General features: G+C 45.0%; 1 protein-coding gene across 2 annotated transcripts in view; it reads left to right on the top strand.

Annotated features, from left to right (window-relative positions):
* The first annotated feature begins 443 nt into the window (after positions 1-443).
* The window catches only part of Pde3a (phosphodiesterase 3A), a 270,333-nt gene continuing 244,658 nt past the window's right edge, over positions 444-26,118 (top strand). The window contains exon 1 of one of the 2 annotated variants that reach the window (XM_087659080.1): positions 444-4,114. In XM_087659080.1, coding sequence (XP_087515206.1) covers positions 3,161-4,114 — 954 coding nt within the window. In that variant the 5' untranslated portion in view covers positions 444-3,160. The remainder of the gene's footprint in view (positions 4,115-26,118) is intronic. The other variant, NM_017337.1, reaches the window with a different exon arrangement.

Genomic DNA, 26,118 nt, shown 5'->3' on the forward strand with positions numbered 1-26,118 from the left:
TGTGCCTTCCCCATGTCAAGAGGCAGCAGGCTTTTCCCTTTCCAGCGTCCCAGGCAGGCTCTGGCAGAAGAATCATGGGTACACTGGAAACTCATGAAAGTGTGTGTGCATGCAAGGGGGCGCTCGGTTTTTCTTCAGCGAAGGCGATGCTACTCCTGTTTCCTTAATTATTAGACAGATGGTGCTGCCACCGCGTTGACTAGCTGCCCAACACATGCTCCTGGGCAGTGGCGCAGCTCTGGACTTGTGACAGAGAGGAGCTGGCTGCCTGGTCACACCCCCCTCCTGTTCCTTTTTGCCGAATGCTTTGTGAGTGCCCGGCTGGGATGGCGGTAGGGCTGTTTCCCATAAAAAGGAATCTACAACCTAAGCCGCATTTTCCCACTGCCCCCATGAATCCATTTTATTTCCTCTGTCTCCTCTTGGCATATTTTATTGCTCTATCTCTACGTACGGAACACAGTGGCGTTTTGAGGCAATTATCCAAGTGCTCCAGGCTATAAACACACTTTAACCTGAAGCACCAAGATAACTGAGACAAAAATCAGTGTGTCATTATTTGTGAGAGACATATGACACCTAGACTGCCACCATTCGAGCTGAGCAAGAGTTGATGTTTCGTATCCCAGGAACACGTCGGCATCATTTGAATCTGCTGGGCAGATTAGGGATTCTTTTGAATGAACTGTCAATGAAGTTACACAGTGGTTTTCCAAGTGCCACGTGCTGTGGTATACGCTCATGCAATCATTAATAATGGAGGGGCTTTGTTCATTGGGGTGTGTTTCACTGGCTCTGCAAAGGGAGCTCAGCAAATAGTGTCATTTACCACATACAAACAGCAACTGTTGCCTAACGATAGTCGTGCACTGGAGTTGGGGAGGGGGGTACACTTTCCCCCCAGTATTCCATGTGTCTTGCAGGCTGTCTTCTAAGTCCCAACACTTTTCCTGCTCCAGCTTTCCAGATCCCGGGGTTGTAGGATCTGGGGGTGCTGCCACTCCCTGATAGACTTTTAAAATTACTTTAAAAATGTTATTTTGTCTTTTTGTTGTTGTTATGTGTGAACATGTGTGAGTGCAGGTACCTGTGGAGTCCAGAAGAGGGCATCAGATCCCCTGGAATGGGACTTAAATGTAGGGGGCTCTGTGCTACCAGATGTGGGTACTGAGAACTCCTAGCGTTCTCTGAAAGATCTGTAGGAGCTCTTCTTTGCTGAGCCATCTCTCAATCCCTTCCTCATTGTCTTTTTGTCTTTTCTCTCTCTCTATTTTCTGCCTGTGTCATTTTTTAAAACTGGCTTTGTGCACTACGTAACTCTGACATTCTCCCATTTTTGAAACACTGAGCCTAGCATGTTCCGGCCTTCAGGATGCCTCAGTGAGTAGCAGGTAACATATTTACCATCTTAAAGACCTTAGCTTGGCCCTCTGGGCCTTGGAAAGGAGAGAGATGACTTCCACGAGTTGTCCTGTGACCTCTCTCTCTCACACACAAATAATTAAAATGTTGCTTTAAAAGATGGGCGTGGTTTCTCTGTTTCAAACAGACCTTCCACGTATGAAAGAGAGGCCCAATATAAAAGAAGCATTGAAATGGGTTTCCAGCTATCCTGGGACACTCTCACCCCCCCCACCCCCCCATTACCCTCCCCCCCCAGGATTTTCTCCTCTTTAATATCCCCAACAGAAGAAGTGTCATATTTCAATAACAGGAGCCATCACACTAGCTGTCATCCCTCAGAGCCATCCACAGACCTCAGCACCAGGGCTGCCACAACCACCCCCACCCCACCCCCTCTCTTTAGCTTGGAGGGCCCGTCTCTAGAAATGGAGTAGTCCAGCCCTGAGCAGTGCCTCCAGTGCCTAAGCCAGCTTTCCTAGGGAGTTTCCTTAAAACCCAGCAGGAAGGGAACTGTGAGCCCCTGCAGAGGGCCCTCTCAGAGTTTTAATCACTCAGTTCCACTGGTTTCTCCCCTGCAAAAACAGCAGCCACCATTCATCAAAAGGCAAGATGATTTTTTTAAATAAAATTAAGAAAACAGCTTCACTTGCCTCCTGTCCCTAGCCAGTTCCCTTACCAGCTCACTGCTCTCCTTCCTCTCTGCTACTGCAGCCTCTCCTCAGGCTGTGTTCCTGGGGGAAACTTGGCAACTTCTGCAATAGGTCCCAGCTGCTTGTGCTTCCTTGCCTGCTTTTCTTTCTTTCTTTCTTTCTTTCTTTCTTTCTTTCTTTCTTTCTTTCTTTCTTTCTCTCTCTCTCTCTCTCTCTCTCTCTCTCTCTCTCTTTCTTTCTCTTCCTCCCCTCTCCCCTTCTCTCTTTCTTTCTCCCCTTTCAACCTATTCTTTGCTGTGAACTGGATACAGAGAGTCTGGGAGGCTTCCTACCTCTGCAAAAACAAGGGGTCTGCATCTTAGGGCAGCATGCACGCGCGGTGGTGTGTGTGTGTGTGTGTGTGTGTGTGTGTGTGTGTGTGTGTGTGTGTGTGAGAGAGAGAGAGAGAGAGAGAGAGAGAGAGAGAGAGAGAGAGAGGTCTGCCAAGGAGAGGGAGAGAGTGATAAGAGGGAGAGGGGAGGAGAGATAAAGAGGAAAAGTGGGAGAGGGAGAGAAAGAAAGGGGGAAGGGGAGGGGAAGAAAGGGAGAGAGGGGATGGAGGGGGAGAGGGGGAGAGGGGGAGAGGGGGAGAGGGGGAGAGGGGGAGAGGGGGAGAGGGAGAGAGAGAATGAGAATGAATATGCTGCGGGGTTGGGGGGGCGGGAGGGAAGGGGGAAGGGGAGGTCAGCTGCCTGCGGGCCATGAGGGCCCCGTGATGGCCCGAGCTCACCCAGTGCTCCAGCTTGCCCCAGCATCAGCGGTCCCCGAGCACTGAGCGTTGGGCAAGTGTTAAAATCCCGAAGTAGGAAGAAACCCCGCAGGGCTGAGGGTGGAGCGGCGGACTTTTAAGAGAGAAAGGGAGAGAGAAAAGGAGAGGGGTGGGGATTGAAAATTCCAAGGCTGATCCTCCTAGCTGCCAACTTGAAGAAGTCTTCAGCTCGCACTCTTGAGTTTTCTGCAAGGCTGAAACTTCGCGTAGATCCTGGAGACGTGATTCCGAGACTGGGCTCGAGAAGGGTGCGGACGCGCGAGTGGGACGAGTGGGGGTTTTCTGCAGAGCACTCAGCATGGCAGTGCGGGGCGAGGCCGCCCAAGACTGGGCCAAGCCCGGTCTCCGAGGGCCGAGTCCTGCCCCGGTGGCCAGAGGGGACCACCGCTGTCGTGGCGGGTCCCCTTCATCCCCTCGGGGCTCGGGCTGTTGTTGGCGAGCCCTGGCGTTGCAGCCTCTCCGGCGCTCGCCGCAACTCTCCTCCGCGTTGTGCGCGGGCTCCCTGTCCGTGCTGCTGGCGCTGCTGGTGAGGCTGGTCGGCGGGGAGGTCGGAGGCGAGCTGGAGTCGAGTCAGGAGGCGGCGGCCGAGGAGGAGGAGGAGGAAGGAGCCCGAGGGGGCGTCTTCCCGGGCCCTCGGGGAGGTGCTCCCGGGGGCGGCGCGCAGCTCAGCCCTTGGCTGCAGCCGGCCGCGCTGCTCTTCAGTCTCCTGTGCGCCTTCTTCTGGATGGGCTTGTGCCTGCTGCGCGCCGGGGTGCGCCTGCCTCTGGCCGTCGCGCTGTTGGCCGCCTGCTGCGCCGGGGAAGCGCTGGTGCAGCTCTCCTTGGGCGTGGGGGACGGTCGCCTGCTGTCGCTACCCGCCGCGGGGGTCCTGCTCAGCTGCCTAGGTGGCGCGACATGGCTGGTGCTGAGGCTGAGGCTGGGCGTCCTCATGGTCGCTTTGACTAGCGCCCTCAGGACGGTGGCCCTGGTTTCTCTGGAGAGGTTCAAGGTCGCCTGGAGACCTTACCTGGCATACTTGGCGGCCGTGCTTGGGCTGCTGCTGGCCAGGTACGCCGAGCAGCTCCTGCCGCAGTGCTCCGGGCCGGCTCCGCCCAGGGAGCGGTTTGGGTCCCAGTCGAGCGCGAGGACCAAGGAAGAGATTCCGGGGTGGAAGAGGAGGAGGCGGTCCAGCTCGGTGGTGGCCGGCGAGATGTCCGGCTGCGGTGGCAAGTCTCACCGGAGGACCTCCCTGCCCTGCATACCCAGGGAGCAGGTAGGCTGGGGCTGCGCCTTTGGGGTTGCTCCGGGGAAACTTGAAACAGTCAGAGTTCAGGGAGTAGGGCGCAGGCAACCGGGAAGCCAGCCTGTCAAACAGTAAAACTTTACACTTACTAAGAAAGATTTCTTTTTTCCTCCCGTTCTCGGTCTCTTGGAGTAGTTTACAGCCAGAACAAGAGAAAACAGGAAAAAGTAAGAAAAAAACCACAAACAAACAAACAAACAAACAAACAAAAAACAAACTGAGTGGCTTTACTCGGACTCCCACAGCTGGGTCATGTTTTCAAATCTCTTTCACCTGGTTTTGAGTCTCTGCGCCTCTTGAAACATTTCTGCCTTCCCTGAATTTTTGGAAGTAACTTACTCACTTACTTACTTACTTATTTATTTATTTACTTATTTATTTATTTAGCAAGCTGCTTTCGACACGTGCGTTTTCTGTATTTCTGTGTCCTTTAAAAGATAATGAAAATTTGTTTCATAGTAAGTGCTAGGTAAACATTCACAAACGCTAGTAAAGAACTTTCAGTAGCTAGGCAAGGCATCCTGGACGGCCAGGAGCTGGACTCCTGTTTTTGCACTGACTCTTGTTTGAGAGAGACAGCATCAGATGGCGGCCAGCCTGCTTTTAGATACACTTTGGTTGTCCCACACTACTGTGTTGAACAGTGAACTCAGGTTTTCCACTTGAGGGCTATGTGTGAGCTTTAGAATGGGTCAGAATGGGCCCCAATGCTTCTATAGTTCACTCAGAAAAGTAACCTTTCTCACGAGTGTGTAAATGGAGAGAAATTGAAGAGACATACTCAGGATTTGCAGGAAATATTGATCCAGACTCTCTTTAAGATTGCTGGTGATATGTATCTTTGAGGAAGGGTTGGGGGTGGAATTCTGAGTGGAGTCCGTGCAGCGTGCAGCAGTCTCTCTCGCAGTTCTTATTTGGGGGAGGGGTTGCAAATGTCTTTAGTGCCATGGGAGAGTTACCCTGCATGGTTTAGGAGAAACTTTTCCAGTTTTAAACACAAGCAGCACCCAAGGCCTTTCCTCCTGTTTTCTCCACCACGTTTGACATTTGTTGAAGGGGTTGAATAAGCTGATTCCTGCACTCTAAGTAGAATTTTGCACTTTTTCCATTTAAATTCACAGCTACCCATGATCCCCTTAGGATAACTTTTAGGTTGAAAGTCTATCCCTAGGATATAGTAAGCCTTTTCTTTTCTGGTTATCGCAGAGCTAAGTGTTAGGTATTCCTCAGAATACCATATGGTGTGAGCGGTTGGTTTGTTTCTGAAAGGGAGTTGATTACCCAGATGGATGACTCTTGGACTTTATGTCATGGGCTAGATGACAGCATCACATGCTTGTGTGCACTTTAAAGTAAATGCACCTATTTAATTTTTTTTTGTTTAGCAGAGACAAATATTTCTGAATTTAAACTTGTTCTAAGCTCAAAGGTACAATCACAGGCCGCTGACTGATGCTTCATTTGTGTGGAATTTTGGAGATTGTTAGAAAAAGTTATGCACTGATGGATGGATGCAGGAGAGAGAGAGAATTTTTTGAATGAAAGCACGACTACTAAAAACACCGACAACACGCTTATCTTTAACTTAAAGGCAAGTGTGGTATGGTCCTTGCCAATCCTGAAGCCTAGCTTATAGGAAAAACCTGGACTGAATCAGAAGTAATTTGACTCCACATTAATGCCACTTAGCCCTCAGAATTAAATTTCTGACTTTTCGGATTAAGAGAGTTCAGAGTGGATTTGAGATCAGAGGGCCTCCAGGTGATCAGGGCAGCTTTGCTGATAGATGTGGGAGGTTTTCTCTCCTCTCTCTGCTTCATGCTAGGAAGTGAGGGGCTGTGATGATCTTAGAAGGGTTTCCTTGAGCTTGGCATTGTCAAAGGTTTTACTCCTTAATTACTAGGGCAGTACACACTTATCATGTATCCTGGTCACTTAGGAATTATTCTTCAAGGCCCTGCTGATGAGGAATGTTGTAAATCAAGAAGCTCTCACTTAGGATGACGGGAGGACCTGGTTTGCATGCAGCAGTCACTTGGACCCCTGAAGCCTGGCTTTTATGTATGACCCATGGAAGCTGTGGCTGCACATAATTGCGGGTACTGGGCGGTGCTGACATGGAGTAGTATCTTCTGAGACAGGGCGAGGTGACAGCTCATACATTGGCCGAACTCTGTGAAAAGGCGGGGAGCCATATAGTAAATGGCTTATCTCTTTTATCACAAGGAAGCAAACTTCTGATTAAGAGGGCAAAGGGTGCCGTGATCATTTGCATACCCGGCAAAGTCCAGAGTGAGCGTAAGTATAAAATGAACCTCTACCACTTCCCAGAGTGCTGTCTGGTTAGTTCTTTTCTGAACACGGCAGTACTTGTAGGCCACCAGTCAGTTTTAAGTAGTGTTGAAAGGCATGAAAGTGGCCGGGGGGGGTCCCTAAGAATGGACTGACATAGCTGTTGCTCACTGTGGCATTTAAAGGTGAGAGAGTTGGGGGCATTTTTCTCCTCTGTGCGATTAACAGGACAGGGACCACTGTTGTGAATTCTCTCTCCTTGATCTCTAAAGAGGCACAGAAACAATACTTGCTAAAATTCTCATATGAGAAGCAGACCCTCCCTCACTAAGTCTAGAATTATATAGTCCCCATAGAACTGAGTTTGTAGCACAGATAAGTCATAGCAAAGAAGGGAAATGCAGGTCTAGATTTTGGTCAGAGAATGGGAGAGGCACCAGGTGTGTCTGAAGGCAACTGAAGGTGTCATCTGATGAGGAACAAAGTTGACAGCATCTTTGGGGCGCGTAGTTGCCAGCTCGTATCCTCAAGACTGAGCCTGGGTTCTTAGATGTGTGTGCTAAGTTAACACATTTTAGGCTGATGATCTGGGAAGACTAGGGTTTGCTAAAGTGTGCGTGTCCTCTGGAAGTGAGTTCTCACACGTGACATCGGTTATAACCTTGTCAATTTGATACTGCACTCTTGCCAACATCCAATACGCAGAGGTACATAGCATTTATTGAACAATCGTGACAAAAAAAAAAGTTCTGTCTCTGACACAAAGTTAGTTCTGCAACTGTCAACTTCTGGAAAACACCCGAGGCATGCCTCTTCTCTGTATGCCTCAGAGAACACTATTGGCCAGTCACTTCTCTGAAATTACTGAATCCAGCTTGCCCATTTATTTCTAATGGATTCCAAACCAAATGCAATTTTATTTTACTCACTTGTTAAGAATTTAATACATTAAATATAGGGTTTCATAGGGGGGAAAAAGCAGAAGTCATCCAGCTCTCCCCATGAATGCCTTTTAACCACATTAATGACTAATTTCTTTGCGATGGACGTGGAGGCCATCAGAAATGTGCAGGATATGTTGTCTGCCTTACTAAAGCAAAAGCTACACTCTCCTGAGACAGTTTCTCCAAGTGCTCCGTCGAGAATTGCTAGCCTCTGTGGATGTACTTGCATTAGAATATCAGTTTGGTAGCAGAGAGGGCCAAGTTGTTACCCACTGGTGTGAAAAGGAAATTTTAAAGCACCTCCACACCCCATGCAAACAATAAACAAAAAGGAGAGGATAATGGTTTCTGTTGGTGCTCAAGGTGGGGTGGTCATAGGTGGGCTTTCTTATATGCCATCACTTTAAAACAAATAGAGTCTGACAGCTTTCCCACGACAGATACAATGCACGGAAACATTTCTTCTCAAACACTTCTTGAGACAGTGTTTTTTAATTACGTGTTTGCACATAAGCATGAGCTCGTGCCTGCATCCTACATGCTCACAATAACATGTGTGCTTCAGGGTCAGGGGACAACTTGCATGACTTAGCTCTCCCTTCTAACATGTGGATCCTGGCAGTCAGTCTGTCTCTCTCTCTCTCTCTCTCTCTCTCTCTCTCTCTCTCTCTGTCTGTCTGTCTGTCTGTCTGTCTGTCTCGTCCTCAGGCTTGGTGGCAAGTGTCTTTACCCACTAATTCATCAGGAAGTGCTGCAGGCAGCCTTAGTAGAACTCCAGTATTTAAAATGGCAGAAATGTTTTGGTTATGTCCGGACGGATAAAGCCATATCCTCTTTCTGAACGTATAGAATGCTGCGCACTTTACCTTTCTAAATGCATTTTCGATGTTTGTTATATCGAACACATTTAAGAAATGTGGGCCTTTAAATCATGACTTCTATCATATTTCACCACTATTCCACGGTTTATAATGACATAAACAGAAATATTGATTATGGCTTGGTGACAGAATTAAAATTAATTAATGTCAACCCCTGAGAAGGCATAACAAGGTTTTTCTTATTCTCCTGGGAAAAGGGGGGAAAATAATGTTTTGTTTTCCTGTGACTTTTTTTTATACTTGTGAATACTGATATTTAAAGCATACCAAAGGACCATTTTAACTGACAGAAATAGTCAGAGAATCTATATAAATTTCCAGGGGTTGGAAGGAGTGAACACAGTCACTCTACTTTCTGTCTTGAGTCTAAAGTGTAAAAAGTTTAACTGTAGAACTGAAAGAAACAGTGTGTGCCGGGCTGTCATGTTAATTAAATAAACAGCCAGAACAGCGACTCTGTGTATGAAATACATCTGGAGAAGCCTGGGGGGTAGGGAGACCTGGGGGGGGTGCACTCAGGCTGGATGAGGGACAGCGGCATAGAAAACATGCATTATATCTGTTGTGCCATTTGTGTGAGCTTGTTGTAATTCCATTCAGAGATTTAGCTCTGGGAATCATGGCTGCAGGCACCTAGAGACCTGAAGTCCTTGCCACACTGTGCTTTCTGCGTTAAAATTCCTTCTTATATCAGGGAGGCGGGGGTATCAAGCCAATAAGCCCACTTCTATTTTAGATTTTTTTTTTCAATTAATATGGTTCGAACTGGCCCAGCTTGCCAGAGTTTCTGTTGACTTCATTGAAAACTCTTGCTATTGGATTTCTTTAGAGGAGTGAGTTTGTCGGGGAACTAGGGTGGAAGTTGCATTTTTTCAGAGAACACGGGCTGAGCACACCGGATCAATGCCACTATTGTGTTGCATAGTGTCTGGAGCGACACTGACAAGCTGAAACATTTGTGCTGGGTCAGTAGCAATGTTTCTTTAGCATTGTGGGCATATACCTACTCTCACCCACACTTGTGATGGATTGCTTCTTAGTTCCTGTGGGTCTCTGACCCATGGCGTCTTCCTCCTTCCCCTTTTCTGCGTGATATTTAATAACCGTGTTTTCTAAAAAGCTCTGCAGGCTGGCCGAAGCCACGGCTTGGGCCCGCACTCCGCACGTTCATCTGACTAGTGAAGTCCTAGCAAATAATTCTGGAGAACCCTGGAGAGGTTAAGGTTGTTAATCTTTGATGAACCATTATTACCTTTCTATGACGTAAGCAATTGCCTTCATGGACTCTTGTTGTGGAGGATAGTTTTAGTGGAAGTATATTTTACAGGAGATTTCTGTCCTTTTTTTTTTTTTTGTAAAGTCACCTTTGACCCTTGCTTTAACTTTAGGCCAAGTATGTAGGATTTGTGCTGTTGGCAACATAAAATACTCAGATTTTTATCCCCACAGAGGAAAGTCTGAAAGAGGCGCTGATGTAGGTGGTTCACAGGTGAATAGCTGTCAAAACCATGAACTGATCATACTATTTATCTTGTATACAGTACTGTTTGAAAAGGAAATACTCCTGTCAGCGAATCTTATATGTATAGGCCTTTGGTCAGTGAACCCACAGAGTCTCATGTCAACGCATCTATGCACCTGACCTCATGCTAAATATCGTGTTAAAAAATTGTACACTTGTGTCAAAACTGTACACACAGAAAAGATACAGCCAGTGTCTCTCCGGGGCTTAGAGTACCACTTGGGAGATAAGGCATCTATTCTGCATAAGGGAGAATAAATATGTGAATGACCGCTGGGAGAATATGTGGGGGAAGTGGAACACGGAGTCCCCCACCTGTCAATCCCAGCACCTGGGAGGTTGCATCAGAAGGGCACACATTTCAACATCATACAGAGGTTGAGGATAGCCGAGCTACATGAGACCCTATCACGAAAAGCAAAAGAGAAAGAAATATTTAAGGAATGAAGATAGCACCTTAGAGCAGGTTTTAAATATGGATCTAGAACCCATTCCTTTGTTCCCCTGAAATATTCTACAAAATCTCATGTTTTGCACTTGTGTAAGGTTGCCATACTGTCAGATAAAGTGGGAAGTCTTCAGCACTGAAATGCTAGACAGATATGTTTTAATGGTGAAGCAACTCTGCCTTTGGAAATGTAGATTGTGTCTTTAGAAATGAAAACTGATGTGCATTGGTGTTAGGCTCTGAAGTAAGGATAAAATAGTACTGGACACAGGACATGCTATATGTTAAAAGAACACACTGGGCATTCTGGGATCTTTGGGGAGTGCACAGCTATTTACAGTGAGGTCCAATGATGCTCCCCACACAGGGCTAGCCTGTAGTCAGAAGAGCTGAGCTAGTCTGATCTCAGAGGGAGAGCCATGGAGGGAAGGCCATGGAAATGTATGTTGGTAGCTGAACAGAGGGCCAGTCAGTTAGCTGTGTGACAGTAGCTGGCTACCTGGGACACAGGAACGGACCGTGGTGGACAGTGCCAAGCCTAGACGTCATTTGTGGTTTTACCTATGGAACCAAACCTGGATCACCGATCCAGTTTAGAAGGCTGTACATCAGAAGTAAAAGTAACACACAACATCATACTTTATCGGAGTGAAATGACGAACACCAGGCAGCTCCTGGGGTAGGACCTAAGTTAGCTTTGTCCCTCCTGTGAATGTTCACGGCATTGCAAAGTCTAACTGCAGAATCTCCGTCTTACCCCACTGAGGTCTCCGGTGGCCACTTACTTATACACAGCTATTTGATTGTTTTCTTTGTTTGCTTCTTTAAAGGAAATTGATTGAAAGATGTTCAGGATTTCAAACTCAACCCACACGAAATGACTGTGGAAGCCATAAAGCCCTCTTTGTAAGTGAAAACAGCTGTTTGTGTTCCCCTAAATTAGTTTGCCCCGTCTCCTTCAGAAGCCATGAAAACGTGAATACATGTGATATTGAGGGAGCACATGAGGGGCATTACGATTTTAAGGACAGAAGGCCTTTCGCAAAAGCCCCAGACTCACCTCCTTCTGCACGGCTGATTTTTATCCTAACTACGTTACCGTTAGGGGACCTATGAATGACCATTCGAGTTGTCAAGTCTGCGAGTCCCGGATAGAGTGAGGAAAGCCCAAAGCCTACCAAGCCCCTCCATCCTGAGAGGATGAGAGGTCTGAACGAGATACTCTTTAATGGCCGTCGGACCTGTGTGTATTTACACATGTAGGCGTGTGCATACTTGCTTGGGCATGTGTGACCTGTACACATCCAGTGCATGTGTCTTTTTTTTTTTTTTTGCCCTGCCAGGAAATTGACTTGGTTGTGTCAATTTTGTGGAGAACAGTGGCACCCAGTGGCTTTGATGAAAGCGGTCCCGCCAGCCTCCTAGGTGAGCGCTGCATATATCTTAGTAGAAATGCAGCACAGACACAGCTGCGGTTCTCTGCATCTGTTTTAGTCAGCTGCAGACCATGTACACATAAGCGGACAAACTCGTGGGAGCTCCCCCTCCGTATCTAGCACTGCATATTGAGAACTTACACAAAAGGACTGACGGGAAGACAAAGTTTATAGTAATACTATATTTGACCTAGCAGGGAGTCAAGGAGAACATGGAGACACACATTATCGGTTAGTTTGCAGTGAGCTAAATATCCAACACTAAAGGCAATTTCAGTTTGTTCTAGCCCCCTGCTTATGATTTGGGCAACACTTGTGGCTGATAGCCACCGTCTTGGTCAGCGCAGCTTAACATTTTCATCAGGATGCAAGATATGGGTGTTGACATTAATCTTCACATATAGCGAAAGGCTACACAGGTTTGTGTGTAACAGACCGGACTTCTGGTTCTGGTATGATTCTGATCATGCCTTTTGTCTCACTCTAGCAATGGGCGATTGTGTAGTGGCCACTGTCTCCACGTTCCCCTCAGGATTTGACAATGCTAATATGGTTATTTTAATTTGGGGAAGTTCAGCAATCTGTGGGGAAGAGTCTGTACCTCTGAGTCATGGCAGTGCCCTGGTTATCCGCGGTCTGCCTTCCCCAACTTTCTGTGTGCAAGCATTGCATCTGTATCCATATCACAGGGGCAGGGTGATCTGTGGGTTCTCTTTGGCGATGCAAGGACTTAGTCTGTAAGGTAGGATGCTGTCCTCCTAACATCAGCAACTAAAGTGGCAAACCTGTTACCATCATCTATGAGGACCCAGTTACCTGTCACCTGTGCTGTAGACATCAGTCATAAGAGAAGAAGGAGGCAGGAGCTGGGAGTGGGGGCTCTGTCCTGTTCACAGAAACCTGGAGACTTCCACAGTAGAGAAGCCTCAGAGTGTCAAAAGTCATTTTGTATCAAACTCCGTGGATTCATTAGTTCTAGATGGAGCTCTAGCATTGATTGGATAATTAATGAAAAATGCTTTACATACGTGACATGGTTTTTCATATCCACGCCTATAAATACGGACTTATACAGTTCATTTTAAAGTAATGCACATACGCCATGGGCAATGGCTTTCGTCTGAATATGGCACAGATAACCACTTGATTATCTGCATTATTTTACCATTACATTGTGGATCAAAGATAATGTAGATTTTCCATGCATCACCCTGGAAATTATTAATAAAATTCCAAAACCAATATAATCATGTTACACAGATAGGCAAATTTGGATGGGAAGATGTAATGTGGATGTAATATGGTTCACTACAGTAAAACTGACTTTAGACTCAAGGAGGCTATACCCAAAGAATATGCAGTGTGATAGACATCCACTATTTGAAGTATTTTACATTTAAATGCAGCTAGCCATTTCTCTCCTTTCTCCAGTTAGGTCTATTTCTTTGTCTTCTAAAATTTCTCCATACTCACCTTCTTTATCTCAGTCTGTCTCTCTCTCTCTCTCTCTCTCTCTCTCTCTCTCTCTCTCTCTCTGTCTCTCTCTCTCTCTGTCTCTCTCTCTCTCTCCCTCTCTCCCTCCCTCCCTCCCTCCCTCCCTCCCTCCCTTCCTCCTTTTCTCTCTCTCTCTCCCCCTCCATCTCCATTCTTTTAAAATAAATGTCCTTTTTCCCCCAATAGATTTCTTTTTCTCAAGGGCATCTAAAAATGTAAGGAATGCTTTTCTGGCCTCCTCAGGTATCACTGAGAACACTGGAATGATTTTATGCAAGAAGCTTGTGCTTTGGTGTTAAAAGGATTTTAATAAATTGTTTCCCTCTCCGGAGGTCATCATAAGGCACATTTATTTATGCAAAGACTGTAGCAAGTATCTCGCTCTCCAGGTCTATACAATACACTTTGATTTCCCTGATGGGTGCTTGACATCACAGAGAGGTTTGGGGGTGGGCATTTTGTCTTCTGGCAAATCTGTGTACTGCTTGTCACCTTTCAAAAGTGGTGGGAATAACAAACCAGTGTTCTTGCTTGTTTTGATCCAAAAGGTTTCAGATCAAAATAACAGCCCTTAGGAGGCCACACTCAGATTTGTGGTATGCCATATCCCCCAATCATGGGGCTAATATTTTGGGGTCCAGTCTCCGTAGCAAGGACCTTAACCTTTGGAAGAAGAGAGCCTACTGAATATCCTGTCCTTCATGGGGTATTTCCTTTCTAAGACTTGGAATGAAAGAAATTAGAGACCATGTCAGACCACAACAGTTTTCATTAGAAAAGAAATCAATTTTGCAGCCTCCCCATCTTACCCATAACATTTTCCTCAGATAATTTTGGCCAAGTGCATTGCTTTTTGTAGGTGCTGGCTGGCAGGCTATGTGGATGGAAAAGAAATATCTGTTAAATAAAATATTTATTTCCCCCCAGTCTCTTGAGATCGGGTAGAGCCTAAAATGTTTAAATCAAAGAAGCGGCTTTGGGTAAGTCTGAGAATGTACAAAATCTGATGTGAGGCTGGCACTTTGTGTCGTTGCTGCTTTTTTTTTTTTTTTTTTTTTTTTTTTTTTTTTTGGTTCTTTTTTTCGGAGCTGGGGACCGAACCCAGGGCCTTGCGCTTCCTAGGTAAGCGCTCTACCACTGAGCTAAATCCCCAGCCCCATCGTTGCTGCTTTTTAAAATGTCTTGTAAGGAGTTGAAAAGATGACTCTATGGTTACGCGCTCAGACCGCTCTTCCCCAGAATCCGTGTTCATTCATGTGCTACGCTTTCATACATACAGGCTGGCATCCATACACAGGAAGCAAAAGTAAGAAAACATTTTAAAAATGTTCTCTGTGAGGTTTCCCCTGAAGAGACTTCCCCTGCACCCTTATTAGTGGGAAATTCCATGTTCAACGTGTATTTTGCTTATTTTTAGATCACTGACAATGATCTCCAAATGTACCTTCAAGATCACTGTTGTTTCGATGTTTGTTTTGTTTGTTTGTTTTTAATTAATTGTGTGTCTGTGTGCATGTGCATTCACATGAATAGAGGCAACCTTGGAAACAAGCAGAGGGTGTTGGATTGAGCATTGAGGTACACACCAGCAAAAATAGCCATTATGGTGCCAGAGTAAGAGAATTATGAGGTCAGAGCCAGCCTGGGTATTAACATATGACAGGAAGGAGAGGAGAGGAGAGGAGAAAAGAGGAGAGGAGAGGAGAGGAGAGGAGAGGAGAGAGAGAGAAAGAAGAAGAAGAAGAAGAAGAAGAAGAAGAAGAAGAAGAAGAAGAAGAAGAAGAAGAAGAAGAGAGGAGGAAAGGAGGAGGAGAACAAGGAGAGAAAGGAAAAGAAAGAGAAAAGAAAAATCTTAAAGGAAAGAATAAAAGGAAAGAAAGGCTGGTTGGCTGGTTTACACAAGAATCCTACCTTTGCAATATTGGTGTTTAATAGAATTTGACTTGTTAAAATTTTCAACTAAGGAACATTTTGCTGGTTCAGTTTTAATATGCAGTAGAGATGTCTTTTCACTGATAAAAGATTTGATTTGACTATGTCTTTAGACTTTTGTGACCCTCTGATAAACTTGTAGAATATCTAGGAAGAATTTCTGACAGTTTAATGGTGATTGGTTCTCTTTCAGTAGCTGACCATTCTCTCAGTAGATTTGATTTCTGTTGAGTCCTTTGAATATGTCACGAAATGAAAAGAATGTTTTCTGTTGGCAAAGTAACCAATACATTGAGAGGTTATCTCTACACTTAACTTTGTTGTACATCATCGAATTGTGGTCAAGTCAGTCATGAGTTTTTTAGCCATTTTAGTATAGAATTTAGAAGCAAGGCTTCTAACAGTAACAGAGACGTGCGTGTTTTATTTCAGATAGGGACTAAACTTACTCTTGGGGCTTTGTTTTTCCTGTAATTGTCATTTCTCCTTTCCAGACAGGTCTCATGTCCCAGGACATTTATTCAGTGGTAGCTCAGGGCAACGACCTCTTCATTCCATTTTACTTGAATCACAGTTGGGTTGGCTCTTCTGAACCCTTTCAGAGAACTACAGTTGAGGTTGTAAATGTGTACAGTGGAACTTCTTCCAGCTCTTAACTGGTTCTAGGTCGAAGTGTGAGAATTTGGCTGGGAATGTTGGAGAGATATACGAGTGAATGCTGACAAGTGAGTTATCTCAAACATAAAGTGTCAGTCAGAAATGCAAGCCCATAAAAATGAGTACATACAGCTCATGCTAAAAGTTTGCCTAGAAAGGAAAAAAAACTTAATTGAGTCAAGTGGTTAATTCTTGTGCTGTCCTTTGGGTATATGATATTGGGGCAGAGAGAGAAACCCACTGCTGTATGCTGGATATGCACTGGCTAGGGATGTATCCTTTGACCAAAGCACATTGGTGAGCCTTCTTGAGTGGACTTCCCAGATAGAGATTCCTATCTTGAGCCTGTTTGTCACATTTGGCATATGATTGTAACTAATGGCAATTTTATATAAACTTGAGCTTCCCATGGTACTAGAGTGCATTAAAATGTCAACGAATCCATGTAAATCCTCCATCCAGGCTCTACCTGACTATTTTCTGCCTTCTGAAGACTTTAGTACACTTGCATTCTTGTCTCCTTCCCTGAAACTCTTCCCCTGTTGCTATCTGTTCTTATATAACTCTCACGCATAGTGAAGCAAAATGTGGTTTATGATCTGTAACAGTGAGCACGATCAACCCAGATTTGTGCAGATAATTTTAAAGTCTGCCAGATTGTCTGGCTTCATTTATGTAATTCCTCATCATTTTGTACGTTTTTAAGTTGAGGCATTTATGATTCTCAAAAATCTCATGTAAATGAAAAATCACTTGAAAACCCATTTGAGAGAATATTCCTGGATCTTCCCATCAAATAGTCTGTAGGTTATAACTTTTCAAGAGCAATCCAGTTATCCTGACTGAGGGATACAGGGATACAAACTTATGTCCACTTACATTCTATGACCAGCTTGACTTTTGCAGTCTGACTTGAACAGCTCTGAACTTAACTCTGAGAAGGCTTAGCATCAAAGGAAAGCAAATTTGCAAACACATGTACATACAAATGTGTGCATATGTATGGGCACACACACAGTAGTTTGTGAGGACTAAATATTGTGCTATACACATCTCTAATCCCAGCACTTGAGAGGTGCAAACAGGATTATCAGGAGTTCAGTGCCAGCCTAAGAAATATAATGCATTTTCGACTAGCCTGGGATACATAAGACCTGGTGTCTAAACACAAAAAAAAAACACAGAACTTGAAATGAAAACAGTTTGTGAACTTAAATACTCATACGATTTCCCATTTCAGATTAGCCCATAAGTTACTTCTTGTGTACACATTTTTTTCCAACCTGTAAACCTAATTCATAAAGCTGTCACAAAGACTAAATAACACACTATCACACTAATGTTGGGTAGAGATGCTAGACTGTGGCAGACTGAAGTCTGAAAATGTATATATCTGCACACTCTGAAAGTAAGTGATTTTATCTGTACTATGAGAATGGTGCAGCCACGTGTAAGATTTTACACAAATGGGAAGAAGAGAAAAGAGCTCTCATCCGATGTCATTCATGCACATGAGGAGTCTCTTATCCTTTCTTTCAACCAAGGCTTGGAAGACTACAAGCTAGAGGTAAGGAGAGCCAAGTTAAACAACACCAACAGCTCTTCGCTTAGTTACACGCACCTACTCACAGACCTTAGGAAATATGCAGTTTCGCTCGAGTTGATTACTGCGCTGTTGCAGTGCTGCTGGACTGCAGCTGACATCGCCCACAAGTAGTCAGACAGGAGTGGAGGGAGAGGAGCATGCTGGAGCTGGCATAGGCGCTTCAGAGGAGAAGGGTGAGGGATGGAGAGTTGATTGAGTCCTTGAACTTACTCAACGAACGGATGGCGATGCCACTGAGATCCAGTTGTGTCACGCAACCCCACACGATCCTTGTTTCTGACTCCAGGCTCTAAGCTGATATTATAAGCCATATTTTATTTCGAAAGGCAAATTTGTTTTCAGAACTGTTAGCTTCCTGTGCACCTTTTTAAAAATCCACTGGCTCCGGTTAGGGCTGCCTGCATATGAATGTCTGTGGGGCTTTGGGACAGTATCTCTGAGAAGAACTGACTGTCCCCCACTAGTCATCAATTGCCAATGGATGTTCGGATAGAGGTGAGACTTCATGAGTTCTCTTTCCACTTAAACTGGGATTTTGGCTGGCTGGATTGTATGAGGCTCTTGAGGATGGGGTCATAGCTGCTGTGAGGTCATGCGAGCAATGGTGTTGGTATGTCTTACAAATACTAAATAAATACTCTGGCTCTTGAAATCTTCCCCATCCTCCAGTGTTGATCCCCGAGCCTTGGGAGTTTGGGGTGGGGTATAGATGCTTCATTCAGGGCTCAGTACTCCATAGTCCCTTATTCTTTGCCTGTTGACCATTTGTGGGTCTTCGTGTTAATCTCTATCCACTGCAGAATAATAGTGTTAGGTCCTCCCCTAGGCTCTGCGTCCTAGCCAGCCGCAGATTTTTGGCTGCGACAGCAGTATCAGGCGAGAGTTTCACCTTGTGGAGCCCACCTTGAATTCACTCTGAAAGTGGTTGGTTACTCCCAGTTTTGTGCCATGACTGAACCTCTCAAGACAATTTTTTTAACTTTAGCTCACAGGTTGACAGCTGATAAGATGGCAATTACTCTCCTCCCCTAATAGTGTGCATAGAACCTTCCAGTCAGTACCAGCTTGGTTTCTCCATGTCCTGTGACATAAGGAGGTAGTGTCTTTGGCTATAGGGTCTTGCCATCAAGTTATGTAGGCCAACCAAAAACAATGGCAATAGCATGTGATATAATCCTCAAATTAAGAACAGATATGATTCTAACACCAAAGGCCCATCATAGAAGTCATAGAAAGGATTGAAAGAGTTGAAGGAGCTTGTAACCCCATAAGAACAACAATGCCAACCAACCAGAGCTTCCAGGGACTAAACCACTACCCAAAGACTATACATGGACTGACCCTGGGCTCCAACTGCATATGTAGCACTGAATAGCCTTGTTGGGGCACCAGTGCAAGGGGAAGCCCTTGGTCCTGCCAAGGTTGAAACCCCAGTGTAGGGGATTGTTGGGGGTGGATGGGGAGGGGAACACTCATATAGAAGGGGATGGGGAGGGGTTAGGGGGCTGATGGACAGGAAACTGGGAAAGGGAATAACATTTGAAATGTAGATAAGAAATACCCAATTTAATAAAAATGGAAAAAAAAGTAATACCTTAAAAATAGTCCTTCCACATATTGAAACCCCCAGGCACTAAATTCCCAGTGTCTTGTTATTAATTATATTGCTTATGTATAAAGTTATAATTATATCCCCAAAAGAACATAGTATTATTGCCTTAGTTTGTACTAGTATGTTCATAACTGTGAGTATAATATGAAATAAATCATACAGCTTCATGGGAAAATATTAAGGAAACCTTTCCCCTTTCCTCCTTACTTACATGAAGTAACATCATTTTCTGATGCATAATATCTGTTCAGCCTAATCAACGTAGCTTTGATTTGCTCAGGGCCATCGGGGGAAGGCAGTGATAATTTACCCATATACTGCTCCTCAGAGCACTCTCTGTAAAGTAGCCTTTGTAGGACTGTCCCCTCAGGCTGCCTTTCTTGCAGAGTTTTCCACTTGTTGAATGATTGGTCAGTCTAGTCTGCGGTGGTTATTTTCAGCTGGACTTGGCAGTGGCGAGAGTCTGCTGTGGTCTGTGTTCCTTCTCCTGCTCATAGGAAACCCTGGTTCTCATTTCTGCAACAGTGGAGAAGAGATACCTGAAGGCAAAGGGAGGGAGGAAGCCTTCTGCACATCACGCAGGCTTCGTCCTAAGAGGATGAGGACTTTCTCCAAAGGAGATCTGATGTCATTGGAGTTGTGGGGTCAAAGGGACATTTCCCATTATGCTGAAGAGCTGCTGGCATGAACCTGCAGGAGACAGATTGGCAGGGGGATGGACATAAGGAATCACTTGTGTGCCCATGGGGAAATCAGAGTGTGTTTTTCCTTCTTGCCCCATGAAGTTCAGACATCCACATTCTTCACAGGGGAAAAGAGGAGGGGAGGCGGGGGGAGACTGCATGATTTCCAGTCACAGTGAATGAGTGTTAAGGGGAAATGAAGAGACCCTGGGAGTGAAATGACACTGACAAATGGTTTTCATTGAATGTGAAGTGAGGTCACTAGTGAGACATCAACTCCTATGACAAAAGTCCATCCAGATGTGGTTATGCTTACCAGTCTTCCTTAGTGTGGTAGATAATGTGGTTTCGGGGAGAGACAGAGAAAGTCAATTTGTGGACGAGAATCTTGGGGAAAATGAGGCAGTCAAAGTTCTTCCCTGCACCTATCTGAGGGAATGAGCATCAGACGACAGATGTCTATTGGTGGATGCAGGGAAGGTCATCAGTGAGGATAGGAGAAAGGTCAGGAACACCTTGATTCTGAAAGTATTTGCCTGGTTCCATGTGCCTGAGTACCATGATTGTAAGCATTCCTTCTACTGAGCCCCAACCAGGGGCAAAGAATGGACAGAGTGAGCCTTCCTTTCATTATATAGTGAAGAGTGTTACCACAGAAGAAGGTAGAACGAAAGTCAGACCCAAGCACCTATGTCATTGGCCATTGGAAAGGTTGTCAATACATTGCTATACACTGACCTGCCAAGGCTGGAGATGGCTGGCTACTCTTCACATTTAGAAAGGGCTAGCTAGCTTAATGCTTTCCTTTGTTTATGGAACTGAATTAAGGACATTTACTGGCTGTTGGGAATGTAGAAACAGCACTCGTGGCTGTGCTTCTCAATGGTCACATCACATTCAGTACGGGTCAAAAGTGTTTGAAAGTAAAATCCTGCCTCTCTATCCAGAAGGTAGGAGAGACCAAATGTTTCATATAAAATTGGATGCTCCAGCATGGAATGATAGAAACAGATTCCCTGGGGCCACGTGCAGATGTTAGGAGTTCCTATGATCAATTTTTGTTCTGTCTGAATTACACTGAGTGCACATAGACAGGTTTCAAGTGCTTCTTGTTGGCTGTTCCCTGCACTTTTGCCTGAAACCTGACTTTGTCCATTTCTGTCTGCTGATTCTGGTTTAAATACTTGAATAGAGAAGTAAAACCCTTCATGTATTTTACACACAGTTACGATGATCACAGTCACAATCATTCCACATGCCTCTCTATTAGGGAGACATTAATTTCTGCAGTAACCCAGACAAATAAAACCTCAGCGTTATTCCCTAAAAATGCTTTCAGAAACAGACACAGTAGAACAAGAGGTGGGAAACAGAAAACCACGAAAACCAAATCAAAAACTAAAAACCCCAGACCTGCTCAAGTGTCTTACACACTTTCTGTATTTTTGCTTGATTTATTATTTTTGAAGATGGGCTTTTAATTTATACTTATTTTAAATCTTTTTTGAGGTCATGTCATAATAACGTTATTTCTTGCTTGCCTTTCATCCCTTCAAAATCTCCCACATAGGCCTCCTTGCTCTGTTTAAATTAGTGGGCCTCTTTCTACATTTATTGTTGTTATATGCATATATATGTATGCATACACACACACACACACACACACACACACACACATATTCCTAAACACGACCTGCCCAGTCTGCGTACGCATGTTTTCTGGGCTGAATGTGTGGTATTAGATAATCAGTTAGTGTGCTCTTCATGTGTATCTGTGTATGGGTCTGTGCACATGAGTGCATGTCTCCCCTGGGAGCTGGATTTAAAGGCATCTGTAACATCCCTAACTTAGGTGTTGGGCACTTGGTTCTTTGGGAAGAGCAGTGCGAGCTCTGAACTACGGAACAGGCTCTCCAGCTTCCTACCTCTGGCTTTCATTTGTTTGAGGTTACTTACCAGGAGCTGATTGTGCTGGAGAAAGCCAGAGTTAAGGTAGCAGGGACTGACAGGCATCTCCTCTCTGAGTGCCTGCTGTGGGGTGAGGGGCTGGCACTGGGGCTAGCATTTGGCTGGACTCCACATCTCCTCATTACGGGTCAGAGATGCGATTTTTTTTTTCCATAAAGCAGAGCCTATCCCCCGCCAAGGCACACTAATCATAAAGCCATAGCTCGTCAATCCAGATGTCAGGTTATTAATTTACACTGGGGATTTAACGGTGAGGAAGACCAAAGCGGCAAGGCTCACTAATAAATTCTTCGTGTTTCTAGTGGGAAAGTTGTCTTTAGCCCGGCTGGCTCGGATGCTGCAACTGGAAATCTCTGGATTGTGGGAATATTTCTTGAAAACCTTTCTCTGCTTGCACTCTTATTCCAGAACATCTGAAAAGTGCTCCTGTCAAGCCAGAAAGGGGGGAGAGGCTTTATAAAAGAGTAGGGTTCAGAAAGTCATTGCCTCCCCGCCCCAAGTTTAGAGTCAAGATCCCAGCATTAACAAATGCTCAGTGATAAAAAACTCTGACATACAGTCATGAGAATGCTGCCTCCTAGAAAGGTCATGGCTAAATTTAATGCTGGAATACCATCACTCTCTTAACATAGATTTCTGGTAAAAATTCTGTCCTTCCTTCTCTTTGAAATTTATGCTTGACTTTTTCACATGTTTATGCGAGTAGCGCACGCGCTCTCGGCAGCTTTGGTGCAATACGAAAAAACGCACATGTAAAGGAATGGTTCTTTAGGTCTCTCCTCTGGGCTTTACGCCCAGAGGATGTGAGGGAGGAAAGATCGAAAGGTTCGAGGGTGAGCGAGCTAGATGCCAGGTGTGGATTTCATTCTGTGTTCCATGAAGACTTGCGGAACAGAGAGCCTCCCTTTGCGGCCGAGGCGAGAGGGGCGGGTGATGGGAAACTTTCAAAGGATGGGACAGATGAGGGGGGTGATGGATGAAAAATGGAGTGTCCTCTGATTGGGCTGAGGGATCCGAGCCTGGTTTTGTGTACACAGAATGTCAGAACGTTAAGTTGTTTTCTTAAAGGAGACTGATGGGGATAGTTAAAGCATAATTTTGGTAACAGTGACCCAGAGCAGCGAAGTGGATATTAGGACGAAGAGCTCCTGTTGGACGTGTTGAAGATTTCTGAAGATACTGGGGGTGGAAAGAAAAGATAATGAAGATAAAGTAAGAAGTTTCGCTGGCAGGGTCAGTTGCAAATTGATATTGATAACTTTAAAAACCGGGGCCCCTAACTCCTCCTCTATTGGGGTCCCCACTCTCCGTCTGGAGCTGAAGGGGTTTGCAACCCCGTAGGGAGAAGAGTGATATCAACCAACCAGAACCCACCAAAGCTCCCAGGGAAGAAACTGCCATTCAAAGGTCCATGGCTCCAGCCGCCTATGTAGCAGAGGATGGTCTTGTCGGGCACCAGTGGGAGGGGAGCCCCTTGCTCTTGGGTAGGCTCTATTCCCCAGTGTAGGGGAATGCTAAGACGCTGATGCAGGGATGCATGGGTGGGGGAGCACCCTCATAGAGGCAGGGGTCTTGGAGTAAGGGATAGGGGGCTTGTGGAAGGGAAACTGGGGAGGGGGATAACATTTGAAATGTAAATAAATAAAATAATAAAAAACCGAAAAAAGATAAAACAAAACAAAACAAAACAATCCAGGTCCACTGAAAACTAGTGAGGATTCTGAGAAATGACACGCTCTCTGCTTTTGTTTTAGTTTTGGGGTGAGAGGGAGTTGGTGCTTGGGACGGACACTTCTCCATGCGTTAGTTACTCGTGCAGTCTCACTCGCTCTTGTCCTCTTGAAGGTTAACCACCTCATTCGTTCACAAAATGCATTCTAATACATGGGCTGAGTGCACTCCATACCGGCCCTCTGCTGGTTGTACCTGGCCCTTCAGAACTACTCCGTCTGTACATCTATAACTTCGACATAGACGAGTCATTTCAGTAGAGACAGAAACTTCTCCCTAAGAGTCTGCCATGTTATATGCAGTTCTGGGTAAGTTCCAGCATTTGGAAGCAGAGCTAGGGGGATCAGGAGTTCAAATTCATCTTTAGCCTCATAGGGACTTTGAGGCCAGCCTGGGCTACGTATGATGACTCTCAGAAGTAAAATAATAGCGTCAAATAGCTGTCCTCTGTTTGAGATGAGATGCTAGAGTCCCAAATCTTGGTGACTATACCCTGGGTGTTGAGTCTTCCAAGGAGAGAGCTGATGGGCCATTATAGACCTCAGCTTTGCCACGGGACTGTGGGGAAGCCTCATAAAGTTCATCATATTTTAAAGTACATGGCCAAAGTTCTTATTCTGGGACAGTTGAATGCTGGGCTAATGACCATTGAATAAATTAATTTGATAACTGGGGCAATCTATACAGCCCCCTAAATTAACCTTAGACAATTGTCAAGTGAATTCTATTTTGATTTTTTTTTCTTGAGGTATTCTTACTCTTGGTTGTCTTTTAAAAATGTGTGTGTGAGAGTATAAATGATTCTCTATGTGTGTGTGTGTGTGTGTGTGTGTGTGTGTGTGTGTGTGCGCGCGCGCGCACGTGTGTGTGAGCATTGTATCAGTAACAGCACTAGCCAGCTCTCTGAGCACAATGGTATATTTGTTCTTTGTCCAAATGACATTTCCCGTGTGGCAAGTCTCCATTGCTGTCAGTATGTCTCTTGATCTGACCTTATATATCATAGTGGAATTTTGTTTAGGTATGTATTTTGTTTGGTTGCCTGGAAAGTTTCATTGACAGTCTGTCTTAGCCTTGAATGGAAACCAGCGAGTCAAATGTTGGTGATCTCTAGTGGGTGTTCTTGTTAATCTGCCCAATCCTTACCATGACATTTCTATACCTTCCTGTTCCCTCTCCTCACGTGGCAAGGAATTCTGAACTCAGGGTGTGCAGAAAGGCACAGGAGTGTTGACCTGGTTTGACCGAAACAAAGTAGCATACACCTACCATCTTTTTTGCATTACAGACTTTCTCAATATCTATTTGTTTAGCACCACTTTTAGACCGACTCGATGTGGGCGAGCAGGCAGGAGTTAAGACGTATCACACACCTGATGATAAACTACCAGTGAGCAGAGAGACCTGGATGCTCCTGGAGACTATCCCCAGTTCCTTCCTCCTCTCTTCTTGTCGGTAAAATCACTTGTAGATTTACAGTCTTTATCAGCGAAAGCTCTGAAGATCTTCACACGAGTTAACACTATCTGTCTGTATTGTGCTTGGGTACTTTGGACATTCTGTTCTTGTTTGGTTTAGATAAAAACGGGAAGATAGCTGAGGTTTCTTGCGTTAACCCCTGGCGATTTATGTACACCTAGGATAACGAAAACTGGCAGGCAGAAATATCTCGGCATAAATTTGTTTGGACCTAGGAATTCAAGTGTGATTCTGCCCCCCCCCCCTTTTTCCTCCTTCAGCAAGGATTTCCACCAGCATAGATATCTATAGCATGTTATAATGATGACCTTTTCTTTGTGTGTATCACCTCCTTGTTACACAAAAAGAAACAAATTGGCCAATATGTTCAGAATTTCTATGGCAGTTCATTCTTCCTGTGTGTGCCCAGGACACAGTTGTCATCAGAGAACCACTTTCGGGACTCCATTTTTACCTCCCATCCTGTGCACCTTGGGAACTGGACTCAGTCATTAGGCTTGGCAGCAAGAACTTCTAGCTGCTGAGCCCTCTCCCCTGCACCATTTTGACAAGTTTATAACTAAAATGGAAGGTCTGAATGGATAGGCTGAAAGTGAAACTGGAAAAGGAAGGCTTGGGACTTGGTGCATTAAATTATAAGTGCTCTTAAAACTATTGTTAAGGTTCATCCGTGCTGCCAGTGATGGAAGTTACCTTTGCACAGTAGGCCAGTTCTTCATGACAGCTATGGCTTTCATGGGTAGGGTCCTGTAGGCTTCATTCAAGCACGGGGCCTGCCCTCAATGCTAGTCTATTCTCCCCAGGGAGACCTCCAAACCTTTCAAATCAATGCTGTAGGGAATCTCGGTTATGGGTGTGTCATATCCATCTGGTGTGTTGATATGAGAAAAGTTTATACTTCACAGCTCTATAAAACTGTTCTGAGTAGGACAGGAACATGCCTTTCCTGGCCTGTTCAAAGGTCCTGCGAAAAGAGATTTAAGTAAACACAGCTCAGGGGAAAGTCTTTCTCTGAGGCTCCCCTGGAGAGATCTTGCCAGGAGCAGTGTCTCACACAAGATTTTCATCTATTTTACTTTAGGCTTCTCTTTGATGGGAGTTATTTTTATTATTTTTTTTAACTTTTGAATGGCAGAGTATTTCACAACCTTTCCTCATAAAGGTAGTTTTATGTTGTTTATGGGTCCATACTTGCAAGATATAGATAAACCTTTCAAGGCAACGAGGCTCGAGAATAGCTACAATACAGGATATTGTACAAGGATGTTTCTGCATCGAAGTTGAAAGGC

The sequence above is a fragment of the Rattus norvegicus genome, chromosome 4, assembly GCF_021556685.1.
Source record: "Rattus norvegicus strain SHRSP/BbbUtx chromosome 4, alternate assembly SHRSP_T2T, whole genome shotgun sequence".
Classification (NCBI taxonomy): Eukaryota; Metazoa; Chordata; class Mammalia; order Rodentia; family Muridae; genus Rattus; species Rattus norvegicus.